This window comes from Polyergus mexicanus, unplaced genomic scaffold, assembly GCF_030449975.1.
Source record: "Polyergus mexicanus isolate NDT 795.1 unplaced genomic scaffold, iyPolMexi1.0 SCAF_1, whole genome shotgun sequence".
Taxonomy (NCBI): Eukaryota; Metazoa; Arthropoda; class Insecta; order Hymenoptera; family Formicidae; genus Polyergus; species Polyergus mexicanus.
Genome location: NW_027223321.1, coordinates 8,398,414 through 8,421,390, shown reverse-complemented (window position 1 = coordinate 8,421,390; position 22,977 = coordinate 8,398,414). Strand labels below are relative to the sequence as shown.

General features: G+C 34.7%; 1 protein-coding gene across 1 annotated transcript; it reads left to right on the top strand.

The window, feature by feature from the left end:
• The first annotated feature begins 64 nt into the window (after positions 1-64).
• Positions 65-22,822, top strand: LOC138937549 (retinoid-inducible serine carboxypeptidase-like). Its single transcript, XM_070303928.1, has 6 exons — positions 65-94; positions 420-642; positions 719-883; positions 2,174-2,251; positions 8,900-9,054; positions 22,486-22,822. The coding sequence occupies exons 1-6, from the start codon at positions 65-67 to the stop codon at positions 22,552-22,554; spliced, it is 720 nt and encodes a 239-aa protein (XP_070160029.1). The 3' UTR covers positions 22,555-22,822.
• Positions 22,823-22,977: the final 155 nt, after the last annotated feature.

Sequence of the window (22,977 nt, the reverse complement as noted above, 5' to 3'; positions counted from 1 at the left end):
AAGCAGTGGTATCAACGCAGAGTACTCACTTGGAGACGCTTGGATTTCTCCTATCCATTCTACAATGACATGGGCGCCATATCTACTCAGCACGGTATTACGTATTTAATTATTTATCATCTTTGTGGTATATGCAATGCACCGATTTTATAACTGTATATTTTATAATTAATATTTTATAATTATATAAAAACATAATTATATAAATTTTATAATTATATAAGATTTTATAATTATATAAAAATTATCGATAAGTAATACTATTGAAAAAGAGAGATAAACACACGCGTCGATAATAAAATTTATTGGCTTGCTCTGCCATCCCCATTTCACTTTCTTTTCATCGGTTTCCATTAGTTTTACGTAAAATTTTATTCTCTATTTATTCATTTTTATAAAATTCTTGAACTTTTTCACAGGGTATGATTGATACGGAAGGTTTCAAAGAAATTGAAGCTGCGGCGAACGAGACAAGAGATAAAATAAAAACAGACCAATGGCGAGAGGCAACTAATTATTGGGCTTATACGCAAACTATTGTTTTAGAAAAAACTTACAACGTTGACTTCTATAATATTTTGACAAAACAGAAATGGAACTATTATCATCCATCGCCGCAGAATATATTGTCCTTTGATGGAGGTATATGATCATTTAATATAATAGATGATAATTAACGTAATAATCACGTATATATCGTTTTTTTAATCAATTGCAGACGCTATATATCGATATTTTATTCAACTTTGGTCTCAGTCACTTGATAGTTTGATGAATGGCCCAGTAAAAAAAGCGCTCGGTCTTAATGTCACTCATGGCATCCAATCTAGCACAGTTTTTGACTGCTTAACAGAAGATTTTATGAAGCCTGTTATTAATATAGGTATTAATCAAATATGAAATATCAGATAGGTATATATATGTATTATTAAAACATAAATATGATAAAAAAATAGTGTAACTTAATGTTATCTTAATAATATTATTGTCATTATTTCCTTGTGAAACGAATATAAAAGCTAAATAATTTGTAAGCTTTTAAAAAGTAGTTGAATCAATTTTCATGAATTATACAGGTGTCAAATATCTCGAAAACGAAACTTTTCTGAGAGAGAAAAATGTTTCAAACCAAAGTTGTAGAGCTCTAAATGGCGTATTATGTAATAATATTAGTATGACCTTAAATAGCACTGCCAACGTCAAATAAAATGCACTTTGAATTTTTTAAACAGAACCCCCTATTTTTCATTACATATTCTTGTAGCTTATCTCGAGAGCTTTCCAAAACACTATAATAAAGTATTTTTTTATTAAGTATTTTTTAAGTTATTATATATTTTAATCTGACATATTTTGATATAAAAATTAAATATCTCGTAAAATATTTAGTTTTCGATAATCTTACCGTAATACTTTTATGTACAGAATAATGAGACAAATCAATTAGTATAAAAAAATTGTTTTTAAGTAAATTATTTACAATATATTTTTTTAAACAATTATTTGGTTTTTTTTGGTACTAATTGATTTGTCTCATTATTCTGTACGTAAAAGTATTACGATAAGATTATCGAAAACTGAATATTTTACGAAATATTTTATTTTTTATATCAAAATATGTCAGATAAAATATAAAATATAAAATAACTTAAAATATAAAATAACTCAAAAAGTACTTAATGAAAAAATACTTTGTTATAGTGTTTTGGAAAGCTCTCGAGATAAGCTACAAGAATATGTAATGAAAAATAGGGGGTTCCATTTAAAAAATTCAAAGTGATTTTTATATGACCTTGACAGTGCTATTTAAGGTTATACTAATATTATTATATAATACGCCATTTAGAGCTCTACAACTTTGGTTGAAAACATTTTTTTCAGAAAAGTTTCGTTTTCGAGATATTTGACCGTTTCCAGACTTTTCTAACACCCTGTATAAATTCATGAAGTAAGAAGAGGATAACTGATAAACACATTTACATATGTAAACTTAAAACTCTATCGTGACACATGCATTCCCATACATTCAGACACATGTGTTTGTTCTAAAACTGAATCTTTCGCGAGATGTTAAGATATATTATTTCTCGTATAATGTAATACACTAAGGCTTATATTTTTATAATACATTATAATTTGCTCATGAAAAATGCATAAGAATATTCTGTTTTAGTGGAACAATTACTTAATGAAACTTGCTTGAACGTATTCGTATACAATGGACAATTGGACTTAATTGTTGATACACCGGGTAAGTTAATTTGTATTTTTTTATGCGCTGCAACACATAATGAATAAAGCTAATAGCGCTAATACAAATCCTATAAACTTACCTTTTTTAAAAAAAGGTAAAAAAGGCGCTAGGTACACGCGCTAGTTGTGAAAAATTGTTATCTGTATTTATAAAAAAAAATTTCCTAGAAAAAGGATGATATCAAAAAATTGCGCCAAATGAATAAAAATTTATGATATAAAATTTATTTCTTTTATTATTATTTATATAAAAACATTTTAACTAAAAAAATTGTTATACAAAGTAGTTGTTTTAATTTCCTAGAAAAATAATAATATTGAAAAATTATGCCAACTAAATAAAAATTTGTTATAAAATTTTTTCATTTTATTTCCGTTATTAAAAAAAAAAACATATTTTATAAATCACAATATAATTAAAGTAGTAGGGCGTATAGCTAAAATAGAATTATTTTATAATTAACTAAATGCACAATGTAACAATGCAACCCCCATTGTTACCCGGCACGTAGACCAGTCGGAAGTCTGCCGTCCGGCGAACACCAGCCGGGCAGTGGTAGAAGCGCTTAGCGCCCTATTTTAAACGTTGCATAACCGAACACAAGAATGGAGATACCGTACAGCCATCATACGGCTGCCGTTACGGCCCGAACTCCGAGTACCCCCGAACATCTCCGAAAAATACCGAGCGCTTCGATACCGAAACGCCGCATCGTTTTTCCGCCGCGGGGTAGCGGCGCGCACCGTTAATTACCGATCCCGGAAACAACGCGTCGTTATCCCCACCTGAATAAGCGACGCGGTTACCGTTAAGCGCTCGGTATAAAAAGGTCGCTGATACATAAAAAATAACGCCGGAATTACTAGCGCAAATTCATTGTCACGCGCTTCCGATATTCCAGCGCCGATTTATCACGCGATTATTATACCGCACCGAATATCTTTCGCGCTCACATTTTTACCCGCGCTCTGTAAGCAGTCGCGAACCCGCTTCGCAGGATATAACCCCATTGTACTTTGACCACAGCCGGAAGAGACAAAATAAATAGACTTAATCACACCCAACATCTACCGTGTGTCTCACCCCTTTCTCGAGCCCTGATCCCGATTGAGCTAATCCGCGCGTTCGCGAAAGCGGACTGTTACAATAGTATATACACATCTAACGCTTTGGGATATATTTATTGAAGGAAAATTTCTCATAAATTCTAAGTCGCATAAAAAAAACTTACACCAAAGCAAAGTATAAAAATTTGGCGTGCCCGAGTCGCATTAAAACATTTTATAGATATATACAGGATGTCTCAGATCATTTGGGACAATACTTATGTACAGATAGAGCAGACCAAACTGAGTCGAAAAGTCATCTTTCATTTTTTTTATAATGCTTAATAAAGGAGTATTATTGATTAAAGTCTGGTCAATCAGCGCCAACCTTTAGCCAGGTGTACGTCGGTGAGCTGCGCACCGTGAAGTGTGTGCTGCCGCATACTATCAGGCTGATTGGCCAGACTTTACTCAATAATAACTCCTTTATTAAGCGTTATAAACAAAGAGATATAGGACTTTTCGACTCAGTTTGGTCCGCTCTATCTGTACACAAGTATTGTCCCAAATGATCTGGGACACCCTGTATATTATTTTGATGTAATATATGCGAATGATAATATATATAGATAATATATAATGTATATGTATTTATAAACTGAAATTTTAGTAGATCCGTAAATCATTATATATTTTTTTGACACATGCTTTTTGTATAAAACTTAATAAAATTTTATATAAAACGTAAATAAATTACACAAAAATTTTCTTTCGAATTATACATTCTGTAGGATAAACTTCGTAAATCAAAGGAATTCCAACCGCATTAAACATTGATTATGAATTGATATTGCATATATATATTGTATATATATAATTTTATTAGTTTTATACAAAAAGCATATGTCAAAAAATGTATAATGATTTAGGAGTTTACTAAAACTTCAATTTATAAATACATATACAATTATATATTATCATTCACATATATTACAACAAAATAATGTATATATTTATAAAATGTACATGTCTCTTAATGCCAATAAATGTGGGGCAATATGTTTTAATGCGACCCGAGCACGCCAAGTTTTTATACTTTGCTTTAGTATAAGTTTGTTTTATGCAACTTAGAGTTTATAAGAATTTTTTTTTCAATAAATATATCTCAAAGCGTTAGATATGTATACAGGGTGTCCCATTTTAAAAGTTCCACCCTCATAACTTTTCAGGATCAATGTTTGAAGGAAAACGACTCGGATAAAAGTTGTAGGGAACAAAGGGGGCTATATAATAGTGATCTTGGATTTGACATTAAAGGTCATTTTCAAGATCATTCGGAGATCAACTTCCGTTTTTTAAATGGCCCCTATTTTCCATTATATATTCTTGTAGCTTATCTCGAGAGCTTTCCAAAACACTATAATAAAGTATTTTTTCATTAAGTACTTTTTGAGTTATTTTATATTTTAATCTAACATATTTTGATATAAAAAATAAAACATTTCGTAAAATATTCAGTTTTCGATAATCTTATCGTAATACTTTTATGTACAAAATAATGAGACCAATCAATTAGTATAAAAAATAATTGTTTTTAAGAAAATTAGTTACAATGTATTTTTTTAACAATTATTTGTTTTTTTGGCACTTTTTCGATATCATTATTTTTCTAGGAAATTAAAACAACTACTCTGTATAACAGTTTTTTAAGTTAAAATGTTTTTATTTAAATAATAATAAAAGAAATAAATTTTATAGCATAAATTTTTATTTATGAGGCGCAATTTTTGATATCATTATTTTTCTAAGCAATTTTTTTTTATAAATACATATAACAGTTTTTCACAACCAGGCGTGTATACCTGGCCCCTTTTTTACCTTTTTTTAAAAAGGTAAGTTTTTAGGGATTATGTTATTTTTTTACTATATATTATTTTAATAACATGTAAAGCAATCAAGTTTCTAATAGGTTTAATCAACAGCTTGAGTTTGTATTATAAAAAGTATTTTAAAAATAATAAAATAAAATTAGAAATTAGCAATTGGAGCCAGCGCCCTATGTAGAGCGCAAATGAATTAATCAATAATATTGTAAAAGTATTTTAACATAAAAGTGTTCTTATTTTAATCTACATGTTCTATGAACAATACACACACACACACACACACACATGCGCGCGCACACGCACGCACACATATATACAGGGGTGTAAGGTCCGAGCAACCTCCACGCGGTACATTCTGGATAATACTAATGCTGGCGGCACCGTAAATTCTAAAGCTCATAACTCAGACAATTTTCAACAAAAGTAGGTCATTTAGTGGCGTTTTGGAAACGTTCCGCTGTCATCTTTAATGCCGTATCATAAAAAATAGGGTATCCCATTTAAAAAAATCATGGCCTTCACCTCGTCTTTACACCTCCAGTCAAGGTCAAACGGATATGATCATTGAATAGAACTTTTAAAACCCTACAACTTTGGTTGAAAACATTTTTCTCAGAAAAGTTTCGTTTTTGAGATATTTGATTGTTTCCAGACTTTTCTAACACTTTGTATATATATATATATATATATATATATATATATATATATATATATATATACATACACACTTTTTCTCTTATTTTTGTGTCCTGAATCCCCCATTGCAATACTTCCCACTTTTTAGAATACACTCTGTATATATTGTATAATATACATATATAGAGTGTATTCTAAAAAGTGGGAAGTATTGCAATGAGAGATTCAAGACACAAAAATAAGAAAATTCATATAAACATATGTCCGACATGACCGTGTTTTCAAGTTATAGCTTGTTTTATTTTTTAATAGAATTAAGATAATTATGTTTCTGCATACAAAAGTGTAGCTCTGACTGCATTACCGTAGATTAATCCATACATAAGGTGTACGTCTGCCATTTCATTGTTTCTGACCAAACCATAGTTTTCACTTAAACGTACTTCTATCGTTAATAGTACTAATGTACGATATGAATATCTTACCTTCACTGAATACAAGATATGAACCGTATCACTTACAATACAAATAATACGCGTTTATGTTTACAAATTAACAAGACCTTAAGTCCTTTAAAACTTGTACATAAACAACAAACCGATGTCCAAGTATCTTAACTCTATTGGAAAATAAAACAAGCTATAATTTGAAAATAAGGTTATATGAACTTTTTCTCTTATTTTTGTGTCCTGAATCCCACATTGCAATACTTTCCAGTTTTTAGGATACACCCTGTATATATATATATATATATATATATATATATATATATATATATATATATATATTGTAGCGCTGTTTGAAACGAACATAATGATGTATGATATAATGTAAATATTTTACATATTATACGAGTTTTACAGATAGTTTTTGGAAGCAACCACTATGCTCACAAAGTTCAGTTTAAACTATTTAATTTAATATGTATTTGTTACGGTTTATTTTTTTTAAACGTTTAAAAGATAAGTTTAAAAGATAAAAAGGGGTGGTCACTTTTGGTGGGCATCCTATATATATATATATATATATATGCGGCTTTGCATGATCTTGGCGCGAGACACTACCGTATCTTAATAAAACAATTTGTAAGAAAATTTTATGAAATAAATTAACATTAAAGCACATTATAGCGATCTTAAATACAAATGATAAAAATATCTTGAAATAAAATAAAATATTTCAAATAAAATCTAAAATAATATCAAGTATCTAGATATTTCTCAAATAGCCGTGTTTGATAAGGACCCGAGAAGTTTCTGGTTTCGGGGGGTGTCGACCGAACAGCTAGGAGTCACGCACACTCACCCTGGTCTGAGCCGCACCTCACTAATATTCCTCGCGCAAACGTATTTCGATGCTTAATTTGCGGTTGATAAGTTCCTTGTCGTTACCGAGAACTTTGAGAAAACCGGGAGAGTGTTCACTTGATCCGATCCGAGTAGCAAAATCGAATTCCGAGAGCTTTTGTAAACTGTTCTAAAGGCGACGTGCGTCACGAAAGACCGGTACTCACAGAAAGATAAGATAAATCCGAGAGCGATACTAGATTTTCGAAGAAAGGAAGACCGTTAGTATTCGAACCAATGACCCGCACCAATAACCCGTTATTTGTCCTTGTTACTGATAATATTCGTTCATTACCAAATGAGAAATTCCCGATGCAGATTGATGATGATTAACAATAATGAATCACGCTAAGAACCGAACCGATGAATTATATAATTGATCCAAACAAAGAACCGCTAATTAATCCGAGACGTAGGCCGGTGTGAACAGCCACTTGTTGCTAGAGAGTAGAGACGGATATTCACGGAATGATCGAGAATCTCCGGAAGGGTCGATATCGACTCAGGAGCGCGGATAAGGTCCTGAGAGCGTGCTTATGATTGGATGATAGCATGGCGCGATGCTGGTTAGATTGATAGGACAGGCTTCGGGATTGGGTTAAGGCCGCGTACAAGAGAGAAAAGGAAGAGAGAGATAACACTAAGGAGAAAGGCCAGAGTGAGTGAGATGCTGTCGAAAAGATTGCGTAAAAGTCGCGAGATTTTCTGAATAAGCCGAGTAAACAGAAATTCTTGAATTATTGAATTCTTTCTTTCGCATTTTAACGTCTCAACAATTTTTTTTCATTTATAAAAGTAAAGCTGCAGAATTCTTCCTGATACTTCTGAATAGTTGAATCTATAAAATACACACACACACACACATACACATATCTTATATAAACATATTATAGAATACACACATCTCTTTCTTATAAATATATGTATTGCGATGCTTTGTTCTGTTTTTACACGTAGCATAAATTGCTTTTGCAATGTTTTAGTTTTTTCTAATATAAATGAGATATACCTGATCCAACTATCCACATGTATTACGAAGAATTTTGCATCTTTACTTTTTTATAAATGAAAGCGTACGGACACTGCACTCGGCATTTTGCAAACTTAATCTATACCTGTCAAAAGCAAGTATTGATGCAAGCAGTAATATCACGAAGCGCCGTTAGCGCAATCTTTCGTCAAAGGCGCCAACCGTACAAGAATACATTGCCATTATTACATGTGTGTTGTGTACGTGTATATATACGTGTAGTATAATACCACTATATTCTATGCATGTGTTGTGTACATATATGCCGGTAAAAGGGACGACGACGACGATGATGATGGTGACGTTTCTTACATGAAAATTTCCACATTTCGACTTTGCTTCGAATATCTCTGCTTTATAGAACATGCAGAGAGAAAATAAAGACATTTTCCTTATCTAAATCGAACCCAAGCCATCGATTAAGCTTATCAAGAATTCGATCGGTTCAGCTGTTATTCGGATCTGGTAATCTAAGGTACTCTCAACTATCTGACTCGCGTATAGATACCCGGGGTGCCTCGCTTTTGTTACGCGCGGTCTTTGCTTCGCGTGACTTGGCGCGAGACATTATCGTGTCTTTTGATGAAGCATCTGTATATCCTATGTTAACAATCTTAATGATATTATTCATTAGGAATTATTATAGCATAATATTTTCTTACTGTTCTTGTATAATCCATGGTTACTTTATTATATTTTAGGCACCCTTCTTTGGGTCGAAAAACTAAAATGGAAAGACGGTAACACCTGGAAAAGCTCGGTAAGGCAGCCGCTCGTCTCTGAAGAGATCATTGAGGGTTTTTTGAAAACTTATAATAAGTTCTGGATGTACTGGGTGAACCGAGCCGGACATATGGTATGCATACTCTCACTTTCTCTCTTTCTATTCAGCTTCCATATTTATTGTAATATCGCCGCAAGCGATCTTTAAGATTAATATGCAATAAAATTCTAGGTCGAAACATATTTTTTATATACTTAATGCCACTTCGTATTCACTCTTGTCGCTTATGTAAAGTAATTCATCATAGATTTTTACGTTATATATGTCCATTGTAATGTAGAAAACAGTATAAGTAATTTGCTGCCGTTAATTAAGAGACGCGTAAATTATTCATTAATAATTTGATTATTTTTATAATCTATATTATAAAAAATTGACTTATTTCAAAAAATTATTTATACATACACATGCGCAAGTGTTTTTGGGGTAAATATACTGAAAAGGGCGACGACGGCTAAAATCTTTTGAGAATTACTCAGAACGGTGGTCTTGACAAGGTGAAAAGCAAGGTCATTGAAGCTGGGTCCCCTTTTCGGCATATTTACCTTTAAATATATTTATTGGAATATGTAACTGTAAAATATTGTGTATTGTTTTTGTCTTTATTTTTCTATCATACGTGTTCACACATTAATATTTCGAGATAATGAATATATAAAACATATTTAGTTATTTACATCTTAATTATTTACATATGTATCTAATTATGATATTTTTATTTACATATGTATCTAATTATAATATTTTTATTATTTTCGGTAAAACTGCATGAAAGGTAACACACCTCCGATTTTATCGCCACTTAAATATGTTGTAGAAGAGATTCTTCGAGTAATTCCACGCAAGGAATAAATAGGGACAGAATTGGTTTAAAAGATATAATAAATTGAAGTTTGATATTAAAGTGTGTGTACGCTACATAATTTATTATTTTTTCATTGAAAAGAACTGTTTATGACATTTACGCGTAGGCAGACGAGGAGCTCCGATACTCCCTCTGCACCCCACCCCGAAAATATTTTAATCTAACTCAAACCTATTTCCAGTTTTAAAAATAAAGTTGGGTTGGATTAGGTTAGATTAATGGGGGTGGGGTTGCAGGAGCAGGGATGGTGCAGAGGAAAGGGCCTCCCTTCCCCACGCATTCAATAAATAATATTTTTCAAGACAAGACTCACAAATTCGTGTAGTTGCATGTTGAAAGCTGTTAAATGCTGCGAAAAATAGGTGAAACACATTATTAGTAAAATATACATGACTGTATATTTATCCCGTAAATCAGTGCTCGGAATTAGATGCTCTTTTCGGGCCGACATCTAAGGCGCTGCCTGCGGTCTTCCACTTACTGTCCGAGGCTTGACGGCCGAGCCGCCGATCGCGTGTGTAACCATAGACATAGTATATCTAGGCATAATATATCGTCACTCAAGGTCAAGTCCATATTTTTATCATGTGGCTCCTTCGAAATCATGCAACTTTTGTCTGAAACATTTCTTCTAATCTCTTTTATTCTAAAAGATATTCAGTTGCATCACTTAAAATGATACACCCTATATTATATACAAGGTGAGTCTTTTTAATCTTAACAGGCAAATATCTCAAATGTAAGTTTCAGAAGGAAACTTTTTAGACAAAAGTTGTTTGGTTCTGAGGGGAAAAGAAGATAGGAATATTAGTTAGATCTTGGATGGAAAAAATAATTGTTTTTAAGAAAAAGTATGTAATTATTTACAATGTATTTTTTTAAACAATTATTTGTTTTTTTCTACACTAATTGATTTATCTCATTATTCTGTACATAAAAGTATACGGTAAAACTATCGAAAAGTAAATATTTTACGAGATATTTTATTTTTTATATCAAAAGATGTCAGAATAAGATATAAAATAACTCAAAAAGTACTTAATGAAAACATACCTAATTATAAAGTTTTGAAAAGGTATCGACAAGGGCTATAAGAATTTGCAATAAAAAATACAGGTTTCGATTTAAAAAATTCAATGTGATCTTGATATGACCTTAACAATACCATCCAAGATCTAACTAATATTCCTAACTCTTTCTCCCCTCAGAACCAAACAACTTTTGTCTAAAAAGTTTCCCTCTAAAATTTACAAGTTTTGATGCCTGTTAAGATTAAAAAGACTCACCCTGTATACGGAGTGTAACAGAGCGCCCATATCAATAGTTTTTTGAGGAAACAACGCATTTTCGTAAAAAATGTTTCATGCAAAAGTTGTAGAGCTCTAAGTGGCGTATTATATAATAATATTAGTATGACCTTGAATAGCACCGTCAAGGTCATATGAAAATCACTTTGAATTTTTTAAATGGAATCCCCATTTTTCATTACATATTCTTGTAGCTTACCTCGAGTGCTTTTCAAAAAACTATAATAAATATTTTTTCATTAAGTACTTTTTGAGTTACTTTATGTTTTAATCTGATATGTTTTTATACAAAAAATTAATTTTAATTTAGAAGTATAAGACTCTATAGATAAACATATAGAAAGGTAACAATGGCAATATGAGCCAAGCGCAGGTATTCGGGCACCATAAGTTTATTTTAACAATGAGTTAATATAAGTTACAAATAAAGCGGACGGACGTTTCGGTTCTTTTTGGAGCCATCTTCAGCGTACTAGTTTAATTCATAAATTCCTACACGGTTCGACGATGGCAATGCGTATAGACACACCAATTACATTACTTTCATCTTTTTAGTTATAGATTATCAATGTTTAATTTATTTTTTTTTACCTTATATGTAATGTGCCCAGATACATCGATTTTATTTTATTATATTGACTTGTAATTTTAATTTTTAACTTAACCAATTAGTATAAAAAAATAATTGTTTTTAAGAAAATTATTTACATTGTATTTTTTTAAACAATTATTTGTATTTTTTGCACTAATTGATTTGTCTCATTATTCTGTACATAAAAGTATTATGGTAAGATTATCGAAAACTGAATATTTTACGAGTAATTGAATATTTTATTTTTTATATCAAAATATGTCAGAATAAGATATAAAATAACTCAAAAAGTACTTAATGAAAATATTCTTTATTATAGTGTTTTGGAAAACTCTCAATGTAAGCTACAAGAATATGTAACGAAAAATAGGGAGTTCTATTTAAGAAATTCAAAGTGATTTTTATATGACCTTAACGGTGCTATTTAAGGTCATACTAATATTATTATAGGCACAATTACTATGACCACCTATTTGAAAGGTCGTTTCTGAAAGCATTTTTGAAGAGAAACACGAGAAAAATAGTAAAAAAATTTTCCGACCAATAGTTTTCGAGATATATCATTTTAAAGCAGTGCTCGGATTTAGTTGCACATTTCGGCCCGATTCCGTAGCTCACGCCTATTGCCCCCCACTCACCGCTCGTGCGTTAGCGACGAGTCGCCAGGTACGCGTAACTAAGGAGCGCGACGTTTTGTTTCAGGAGCGTTCATATGTAAGAATGCCCAAATATAATAATAAGACAATATTTTTTAAATGCACCGCGAAAATTCTCAAAATTCTGAGTTTTTCTTCAATATTTTATATTTCATTAATATAAAATATTGAAGAAAAACTTTTAATCATAGAGAAGTATTGTCTTATTATTATATTTGGGCATTCTTATATGCGGACGCTCCTGAGACAAAGCGTTACGCTCCTTAGTTACGCGTATCTGGCGACTCGTCGCTAACGCACGAGCGGTGAGTGGGGGGACAATAGGCGTGAACCACGGAATCGGGCCGAAATGTGCAACTAAATCCGAGCACTGCTTTAAAGTATTGGATATGATAATAAAACGTTACAAAACGGACCCAATGACTTTGACCTTAACATATGTTATGAAGATCACAGTTGCGAGTATCTTTCATGTGTAGAATCGTGCAAGAATAACCCAAACCAAATTTTCGTTTCGAATCTAACCCAATCCACCCATACAACAATTATGGGATGAACCTCGCTTCGCGTTGTAAAGTATATGCGTGGACACAGTGGGTTCCGCCTCTCCCCCCTACGGGGGGGGCTCCACTTCCGACAGATATAACCTAATCCAAACCTATTTCTGATTTAAAACTAAAATTTGGTTTGGGTTACGTTATACAAGATGATTCAAAACAACTTTTTGTCCTCGTAATGTCATATTGACTCAATTCTAAGACGATTTTTCCTTTGCCAAAATTTTTTCCGAGGCTTAGTTTTTAAATTATAAGCCAAAATAGTTAACGAATTACGGGCCGCGTACACGAGATAGGTAGGAGCGGCGCAACTCACCGTCCCATGCTGGTGATTACGTGAGGCGCTCGCTGCGATCAACTATTTGCTACATGCGATGGGGTGTATATGTGAGAGAGAACGCATATACACACACATACACATTCTCTCTTTCTCTCTCTCTCCTTTTCTTTCTTCCCCCCCCCCTCTCTCTCACTCTTTCTCTTTTTTACACCCATCGCATGTAGCTAACAGCTGATCGCACACACTCTTTCTCTTTCTCTCTCTCTCCCTCTCACTCATTGACTCTTACCTTGTATGTAGAGATTCGTTGCCCTCATACGACTCAATAAGTAATATTTGTGTGTGATACAACGAGTAACTAGCAAACTTTTTTTCACTCAAATTGTACCACTTATCGAACTTTTACGAATTAATTCACGCACTTTATCGAGATAAACTGAATTTATTAAAAAAAGCGATGTTATTATACGTTATTATATTTTCATATTTTATAGTTTCATGTTTTCGAAACTATCGAGTTTACAATGTCGGAGGCTTTAGCCGATCACGGGACACATGATAGCGTCCGCGTCGATCACGCGTAATGTGATACATTCAGTTGTTCGGCAGCCGGCAGCCGGCATGCCGGCAACGCTAGTACCGATACAACTTGCTTGTTGTCGTCGCGCAGTTTCCGCATCGAATAACGCGTTTCTTTCTTCGAAATATTTTAATAATTAATCGGTAGTAATCGATAGATTGTGATTAACCGTTATAATCGTTAATAAATTCAATTTATCGATAAAGTGCGTAGATTAATTCGTAAAAGTTCGATAAGTGGTACGATTTGTGAGTGAAAAAAAGTTTGCTAGTTACTCGTTGTGTCACACGGAAATATTACTTATTGAGCCGTATGAGGGCAACGAATTACTACATAAAAGGTAAGAATCAGTGAGAGACAGAGAGAGAGAGAGAGAGAGACAGAGAGAGTGCGTGTGTGCGATCAGCTGTTTGCTACACGCGATGGGTGTAAAAGAGCAAGACAGAGAGAGAGAGTAACAGAGTGCGTGTGTGCGATCAGCTGTTTGCTACATGCTATGGGTGTAAAAGAGAGAGAGAGAGTAAAAGGGAGAGAGAAAGAAAGGGAGAGAGAGAGAGAGAGAATGTATATGCGTATACGCATATACGTTCTCTCTCATACATACATCCCATCGCATATAGCGAACAGTTGACCGCAGCGAGCGCCACACATAATCACTAGCATCGACGGTGAATTGCGCCGCCCCTGCTTGCCTCGCGTACGCAGCCTGTAATTCGTTAACTATTTTGACTTATACTTTAAAAACTAAGCCTCGGAAAAATTTTGACAAAGGAGAATAGTGTCAAGTATATGACATTGTAAGAACAGAAAGTTGTTTTGAATCACTCTGTATAACCCAAACCAAATTTTTGTTTCGAATTAAACTTTAACTTTAAATATCTCAAAAATTATAAGAAACCGCCGATTAAGTTATAAGGAAAAGTTACTCAGGATTATAATCTTGACAACATATATCAAGGTCAACATCGTTGGGTCCGTTTTTATAAAGTTTTATTATCATGTCCAATAATTTAAAGCGACATATCTCGAAAACTATTGGTCGAAAAATTTTTTTACTATTTTTCCCGTTGTTGTGCCTCTAGCCGCTAAGGAAGAGGTCTTTTGGGATTTGTACGCCCAAAGGATTAGGATCCACGCTCGAAATAAGACACTCCCGGACGTTAGGTATAATTTAGTATATTTTGCAAGATTTAATACACTTTCACTTATTCGCGATTATAATAGTCGAGCGCGATACGTACGGTACTTCGATAATATTGAGCGAGCGAGTAGTCAGCGAGTCGCCTCGCAAGTGCATCTCGCGCTTATTATATCTCTTAATTAATTATCGTCGTTGATTGGGGAGGAGTGTGGTGTCCCTGACCAGAACATGTCTCGTGCTCCGCTTGTTAGTCTGTCTCGTCAGCTGCTTACTCAGCTTCCAAGAACTTGACCGTGACTTCCTTCTCTTTAGTCACGTATCTTACTTTTATTTTATTAATATTCTTTTATTACTTTACTCTTTCCTAATTTTTCTTGATCTCTTCTAATTTTAATGCTTTGCTTTACTCGGCTCTTTCTTACACTTTTCAGTTTCACTTTATTGTTTTATTCTTTAATATATTAAGAAATTGGTCGGGTTACGACACCGTGTTCCTCATCAAAAATATCTTTAGAAACGACCTTTCAAATAGGGGGTCGTAATTATCGTAATCACCCTTTATTATATAATGCGTCACTTAGAGCTCTACAACTTTTGCATAAAACATTTTTCACGAAAATACGTTAAAATTCCTTAAAAACTGCTGACATGGGCGCTCTGTTACACCCTGTATATACAGGATGTCCCAAACACCCTTGAGGTTACGTAAAAATAGATTACATATATAATATATTAATAATAGAAATTTATGAAAATTATCTAGCAAGGCAAATTTAAATGACGATTTGACAGAAGGTACGATCTCAGCATATTTTTTACTAGATGGCGTTTATTCCTCGCGCGCTTGGCATGTACATGCTTCTTACTTTCTTTTGACTCCTAGGCGTTGCAGAACGATGATATACAGCTTATGTTACTCAGGAAGATCTAAGCTATCTACCAGTGACAGATTTTTAAAAATTGGTTTAGTAATTCTGAGATTACTCCGAGCAATAGAATAAACAAACAAACTTTTCTCCTAATAGTATTAAACGGGGCAAGGGTAATTAGATTTTGCCCTGGATGCAAAGTTGCGAATTATAACGTAAAGAGTTCAAAAGACCGTGAAAGTTGCGATTATTTGGCGACTCACCGCGCGGTACATACCTCGTGTTTCATACGGAGCAAAGCTCTTCGGTATTGATAGTCTATTGGGCTGGTAGAACTGCATGCAAGATGAGGCAACAAGCTAGACAAGGCAGTGCAGCAGGCAAGGCAAGACAGTACAGCATGCAATGTAAAACTGCTCCTCGTTTCCATCCAAGTGCGTCCCACGTGCAGTTACTTCCGAGCACGTACTTCGGGCGAGTAAGTAACAAGCGATTTTACTATATGGCGATGTGTCTGCGACCTAATACTTTCGGCAAGATACACAGTAGCAAAAGGGCCCAAAATCGGGGCGCGAAGTGATTAATATACTCTCGCTTCGCTAATAACTATCGTCGATGAAAGGCGATGGCAGCACCGATTAGTGAGTCTAATCGCGAGATTAACGTCTCGCAAATTAAACTATATTTAAAGTAACTATATACAGAATACTGCTTTGAATAACTGGACTAATTTTAATGCTACTATTTACAAAGAGTGGTGCACCAAACACCGCCAACCAGAATACAATGTATTTTTTTGTTCAATTGCATTCTTCTGCTATAGTGCCTCTTGGCAAAGAACACAATTTCACCAGAGGACGGGTAAGACAGCCATCCATTGTTCTCACTGTGGTAACCTGCGAAATACCGTCACGACCCGTGTGTAAATCTACTATTCGCGCTCGTCTCCACTGTAAAGGAGGGGCGTTTTCATTTTTTATTAAGACCAACGAAACCTCTAATATCGGATCTATCGTGTTTAAACATTTTGGACGTTGCTGCAAGGTGTGCAAATATTCACTATGCCAACGTTTCCAAAATTTTTGGTGCATATGTTGCATTAATTGCCATCGATTGAGTCTATTTGTCGGTACAGGTTCGAGATCGGGATAAGGAACAGCTACAAGAAGCTTCAAGGTAAGGAAATGCCTTGGCGAAAGTACTTCAAGATTGTTAGGGTCGGAGCTGGTAGGATATGGGAGTGGTGCACTTGGACACAGTATAATTGGACACGGTGCAAATGGACACGTTACAAATGGACACGAGATTGTGCACACGGTTCAATTGGACACAGTGCATTTGGACACAGTAATTTTGGATACAGTAGCTTTTGGACACATAAGAAAATACGCATCGTTTACTTGGACACCGCTCAATTGGACACTGTTCATTTGGACACCGTTCGTTTGGACACAGAAAGATGCGCACCGTTCATTTGGACACCGTTCGTTTGGACACCGTTATTTGCCCACCGTTCGTTTGGACACCGTTCATTTGCCCACTGTTCGTTTGGACACCGTTCATTTGCCCACCGTTCGTTTGGACACCGTTCATTTGCCCACCGTTCGTTTGGACACCGTTCATTTGCCCACTGTTCGTTTGGACACCGTTCATTTGCCCACCGTTCGTTTGGACACCGTTCATTTGCCCACCGTTCGTTTGGACACCGTTCGTTTGGACACCAAAATTTGATTTAAATTATACGACATAATCCACACCAAATTTTTGTTTTAAATAAGAAATAGGTTTGGGTTAGGTTATATCTTCCGGAAGTGGAGCCCCCCCGCAGGGGGGGCGGAACCCACTGTATCCATGCATGACATCCAAATATGCGAAAGGCTAAACAAAGTGCTAAAAGCAATGTAAAATTAATGACATCAGTATCAGAGATATATAAGTATGAATATATTTTATTTTGACAGATATTATAACCTTCAAATGTATCTCCTTTTCACGATTTCATATTTTACATAGATTTACCAGTATAAAGTGTTATAAGAATACTGATTATATTTTCCCAAAATGATTTTTATTTCTCTCCATCTGTTACATATTCAAACAAACAGTGCGCATGTTTCTGTGTACAAATGAATGGTGTCCAAACGAACGGTGGGCAAATGAACGGTGGGCAAATGAACGGTGTCCAAACGAACAGTGGGCAAATGAACGGTGTCCAAACGAACGGTGGGCAAATGAACGGTGTCCAAACGAACGGTGGGCAAATAACGGTGTCCAAACGAACGGTGTCCAAATGAACGGTGCGCATCTTTCTGTGTCCAAACGAACGGTGTCCAAATGAAGTGTCCAATTGAGCGGTGTCCAAGTAAACGATGCGTATTTTCTTATGTGTCCAAAAGCTACTGTATCCAAAATTACTGTGTCCAAATGCACTGTGTCCAATTGAACCGTGTGCACAATCTCGTGTCCATTTGTAACGTGTCCATTTGCACCGTGTCCAATTGTACTGTGTCCAAGTGAAGGCCACTCGTAGGATATAGAGGCCGGGAATTTAAAATTGCTTCGATTTGTGCTAGAATGGTACTAAATTCTTCGACGGTGAGAAGCTGATCTCCCACTATCCGCTTGAGGTGGGTTTTCATTGATTTTACTCTTGACTCCCAAAGGCCTCCAAAATGAGGCGCAGAGGGAGGATTGAAAGACCATTTTGTCTTCTCGTGCTCCAAAGCGGCCTGCATACAATTAACGAGCTCTCGAAGAGCTCCCACAAAATTGGTGCCACAGTCACTATATAACAGCAAGCAACGACAACGTCTAGCAATGAAATACCTGTGCGCGGAGAGAAACAATTCTGTCAATAGTGAAAATATGAGTTCCAAATGAATCGCTAATAGTGAAGCAAACGAAGAGACAAATATAAATTTTAATTGGAGTTGCTCCTCGAGCTCGGCGAGTGTGAACTAAGAAGGGTTCAGCATAATCAAGTGATTGCGAACGGTTTCGCTTGGCATACGCGTTCCAAGGGCAGATCCGCCATGGGCGGCTGCATAGTACAAGGATTCGCCCGGAAGCATTGATAACAATGTACGAGAAAATGTTTGATGACCTGATAGGTTCCTAAAATCCAAAAATTCTGTAACAGAAGATATGCAGTGCATGGCGCCCAGGATGCAAATATGTCCTGTGAGTGCACTCGATGATGAGCTCCGTTAGTCGATGCTTACCGGGTAATAATGCTGGATGCTTGGCTTCGTACTACATTGAAGCATGTATCAATCTATCGCCCACTCTGAGGATACCGCTCGGATCCAAGAAAGGAGAAAGCTTGCGAATGGCCTTGGAGCAACTCTGCTTATGCATTGCAACCGATTTATATCTTCCGCAAAATAGCAGAGTTGAACAAATTTGACGAGTTGTAATAAGGCTGAATGTGATTCAACGCCGCAAGCGGCGCCTCAAATATCGACCCGAAAAGAGCATCTAATTCCGAGCACTGCCGTAAATGTAAACAAGCACTTTTTCCACGTCTGCTGTACAACAAATACAAGTACACAAATTTCACTTTTCCTAATATTATCTTATAATACCTGAGAAAAAACTATGAAACTTTAATTTGTTATATCTCGTAAACCAATGCCGTACCCCGTATTTCTTGCGGGGAATTACTCAGAAGAACTTCCCCTATAAAATATTTAAGTAGCGATAAAATCAGAAATGTGTTACTTTTTATGCTGTTTTACCTTATTTCTTTTAATGTAATAATAATTATAAAATTAAAAAGTAAACTCAGATTTTGTCAAATAAATGATTCATAAGGATAAGTAATATAAGAATTCTTTATTTCTGTGTATTTATATACTGTGCGTAATATCATTCTCTAGATTTATTTATCTTGAAATATAACGAAAAATAACAAAAAATGAAATATAACGAAAAATAAACGATAACACTCATCGGCATGATGTGCTACAGCAGAGTTCTTGTACATAACGCTGATTTGTAAAATTCAAATATATTTAAATTACAAAATAAAATATAAAATATAAATAATAATATAATGTGAAAATCTAATTTTTATATAAAAATAATCTAAATAACTATGAATTTTTTAATTATTTAAAATACGATCCATATTATATTTTGTATGCGCTATATCGTACAATAATGTATAAAATGAATTAGTCATAGAAAGATAAACGAATAATTAATTTTACAAATAAATTAAGTAAGATTTTTTATAAATTACTAACCGGTGCTCCGCCATTGCTCGACGCCACTCCAGGCCTTCTCTTCTTTCGTCTGTCTTATTCATCCTTTGTTGCAGCTTCATAGCACTCATTCATTCGCGAAAATATTTGTCCGGATTCGACACATTCAACAAATTTCGAGCATGAAAATTAAATATTATTTCTAACCGCGCAAAGGAATTCGGTCGGGCAAAAACTCGCTCGAACCCGTTATCGCGACCGTTCGTCCTCCTTTTTTTGCATGTTCAAGCCGTCTCTCCCTTTTTTTCGCCTAGATCGTGATACGCCGAGCCGATTGAACGATATTTCCGAGACCAATCCGATACGCGACAAACAGCGTAGGTTCTCGGCGAAATTCCTCGTCATTAAATTTAATCATCGGCTCGGCAGTCTTGCGCCCGTTCTCGCATGCGAAGCACACAAATCTAGCAGTGTCTTACGCCCGTGTTGAACGGCCTTTGCTCGCTTCAGTTCTTTCAGAAAAATATCTTGTGCTCGCGATCGCTCGCCAAGACATCAATATCGTGCCGATTATCGGTCGCGATTTCTCCTCAACTTTTCATTCGGCTTGCGCTCCGGCAGCCACCGTCGGCCGGCTGGACACCTGGGCAACGGCCCGACGCACATTGTCGATAGTGCGCGACCTTGACCCTTAGGGTCTATGCGCCATTCGCCGAAGAGTTCGAGTTGCATCTCCACTTCTCTTCTTCAGTGACAATCGATCTCAGTGTTTGATCACAGACGAATGGGCAATGAATGCGAATCGCGCATCTCAGCACTATCATTTTCTTGTATATGTATTAATTTTGTAGCGTGTGCTCTCGGTGCGCGGTGAGCTTACGATCCGGAGACGACGATAAAGTCGCGATCGCGTTTTATACCACTGCCCCGCAACAAGATCTCCGCCGATCTCGCGGACAAGATTTCCGTTCCGGTCAGGGTGTCCATACGACGCCCAGCAAGATTTCCGTCGGGCAACTAACGGGCAGACTACGTTGGTATTCTCAGGAGATTCCCGATTTCCGTCTTGAAGCCATCAGTCTCGCGTCCGTCGGACAGTGAATTATGCAAACACGGGAGCCACCGTCTGTCGAGGGTTTCCGCGTGCTTCATTTATTGTAATTTGTGCAACTATTCCGTAATAAAGATTAACCTTTTGTATGCACTTGACCACCTCTCAGTTAATCTGCATGTTACTCTTGTGTTCGTCTGCCCTCCAGCGATTTTACGAAATCGCGTCACGCGTTCATCACGCGTCACGCGCTCATCACTGGACGATTCCGGTGTTTCTTTCGCGCGTCCGGTCGACCCGCGGCTTGAACGCGCACAATATTCGCGGTTGATTAGTGTGATCTCATGCGTACTAATACGGCGATTGTAAAATTTGCATTCCCGACATTAACCATATTTCATTACACTATCATTGCGATGAGAGAACAACGCAAGAACTATGATATTATAGAATATTTTTATTATCATACATCACATAAACGAATAAATATATTAAATATATACTATTGAAATCGAAGAGATAAAAATGTATCCAAGATATCCGATAAAAATCCGAAAAAAATGCAATATTCGAAAATATGTATAATTAGGTTAGAGTTATTTACACGATAGATTTCGATCAAATAAATCTCACGAAATACGCAACGTTATATTATGATAATGATAACTTATGCAGAATTATATTATATATAACTAGTCATATGGTCGATAAACATCAAAACTCGTGGTCAATAACGTTATTTATTATTTATATTCTACCAGCCCGCGATGTTTTATCTATAACCAAAAAATTCCAGAGCGACGTTGCATCGATTACTTTTTTTCAGTCGCATGTTACAGTAAATTAATCGTATGAATTAGAGTGTATGAAGATAGCTTGTTAAACACCGTTCAAAAATATACGATCGAAATGAAGTATTGCACGCGGGATATATTTCATCACGTAAATGTCGCGAGATATTTATTAATAATTAATAAATAAAAAAGACGTATGTCTATATCACACGTTTGTATGAATCATTCGCTCCGGTAATTTACATTTATTCCATGCTTTCAATAATTGCAGGCAAATGTATATTAAAATCGATGAAAAATTGCTACCGAGATGCAAGATATACAGAGTGCTAACTATTTTTGCTCATAACTCAAAAATTACGCTTCAATCCAAATTTTGGTAAAGGAAAATTCGTCTTAGAATTGTATCAGAAATACGTCATTTTACGGACGGAAAGTTGTTCCGGAATACCCTATATATATGTGAAAAATTTGAACATTAAATCATAATCAATCTATCATTACTTGTACATATTTGATGTCGAAATGCCACTATACACATATATCTCATGATTTATTATTTAATATCTAATGTATTTTAATGTGAGTATAATATTAATTACGCAGGTTCCGAAAGACAATCCAGCAGCTATGGAAGTAATATTACAGAACCTGACAAGCAATGCAAACAACTAAACGAAAGCAAAAATTAATTTTTGTATTTATAAATATAAAAGCTAAATATAATTTAGGTGATGGTGTACTCAAATTATTAAAATTTTATCCGTCCTTCATAAAATTAAAAAAAAAACAAACAATTAAAATACTTATGCAGTTCCGATGCAGGTTATGGAATTGTTAAAAAACAATTCTAATTATATTATCATACATTAAAATTATTGTATAATTTATATTATACATATACAAATCAATCGTTTTCTACTTCAATATATAATTATTCATATGTGCGCATTTCTTCAATCTTTTTATATTGTTCATAAAAATGATTCATATTTGATAGCACATCTATGTGTACGTTACTAAATATGTGACATAACTATATAACTATAATAATATATATTATTAATAATGTATATTATTATATAAGGAAAAATACAT

What these genes read in the sequence shown, in the direction of transcription:
- LOC138937549 (XM_070303928.1), top strand. Translation starts at nt 65, where the DNA reads ATGACATGGGCGCCATATCTACTCAGCACG. An exon ending in GAAGCCTGTTATTAATATAG is followed by an intron (nt 884 to 2,173) that starts GTATTAATCAAA and finishes ATTCTGTTTTAG; the next exon opens with TGGAACAATTACTTAATGAA. An exon ending in TGAACCGAGCCGGACATATG is followed by an intron (nt 9,055 to 22,485) that starts GTATGCATACTC and finishes TTAATTACGCAG; the next exon opens with GTTCCGAAAGACAATCCAGC.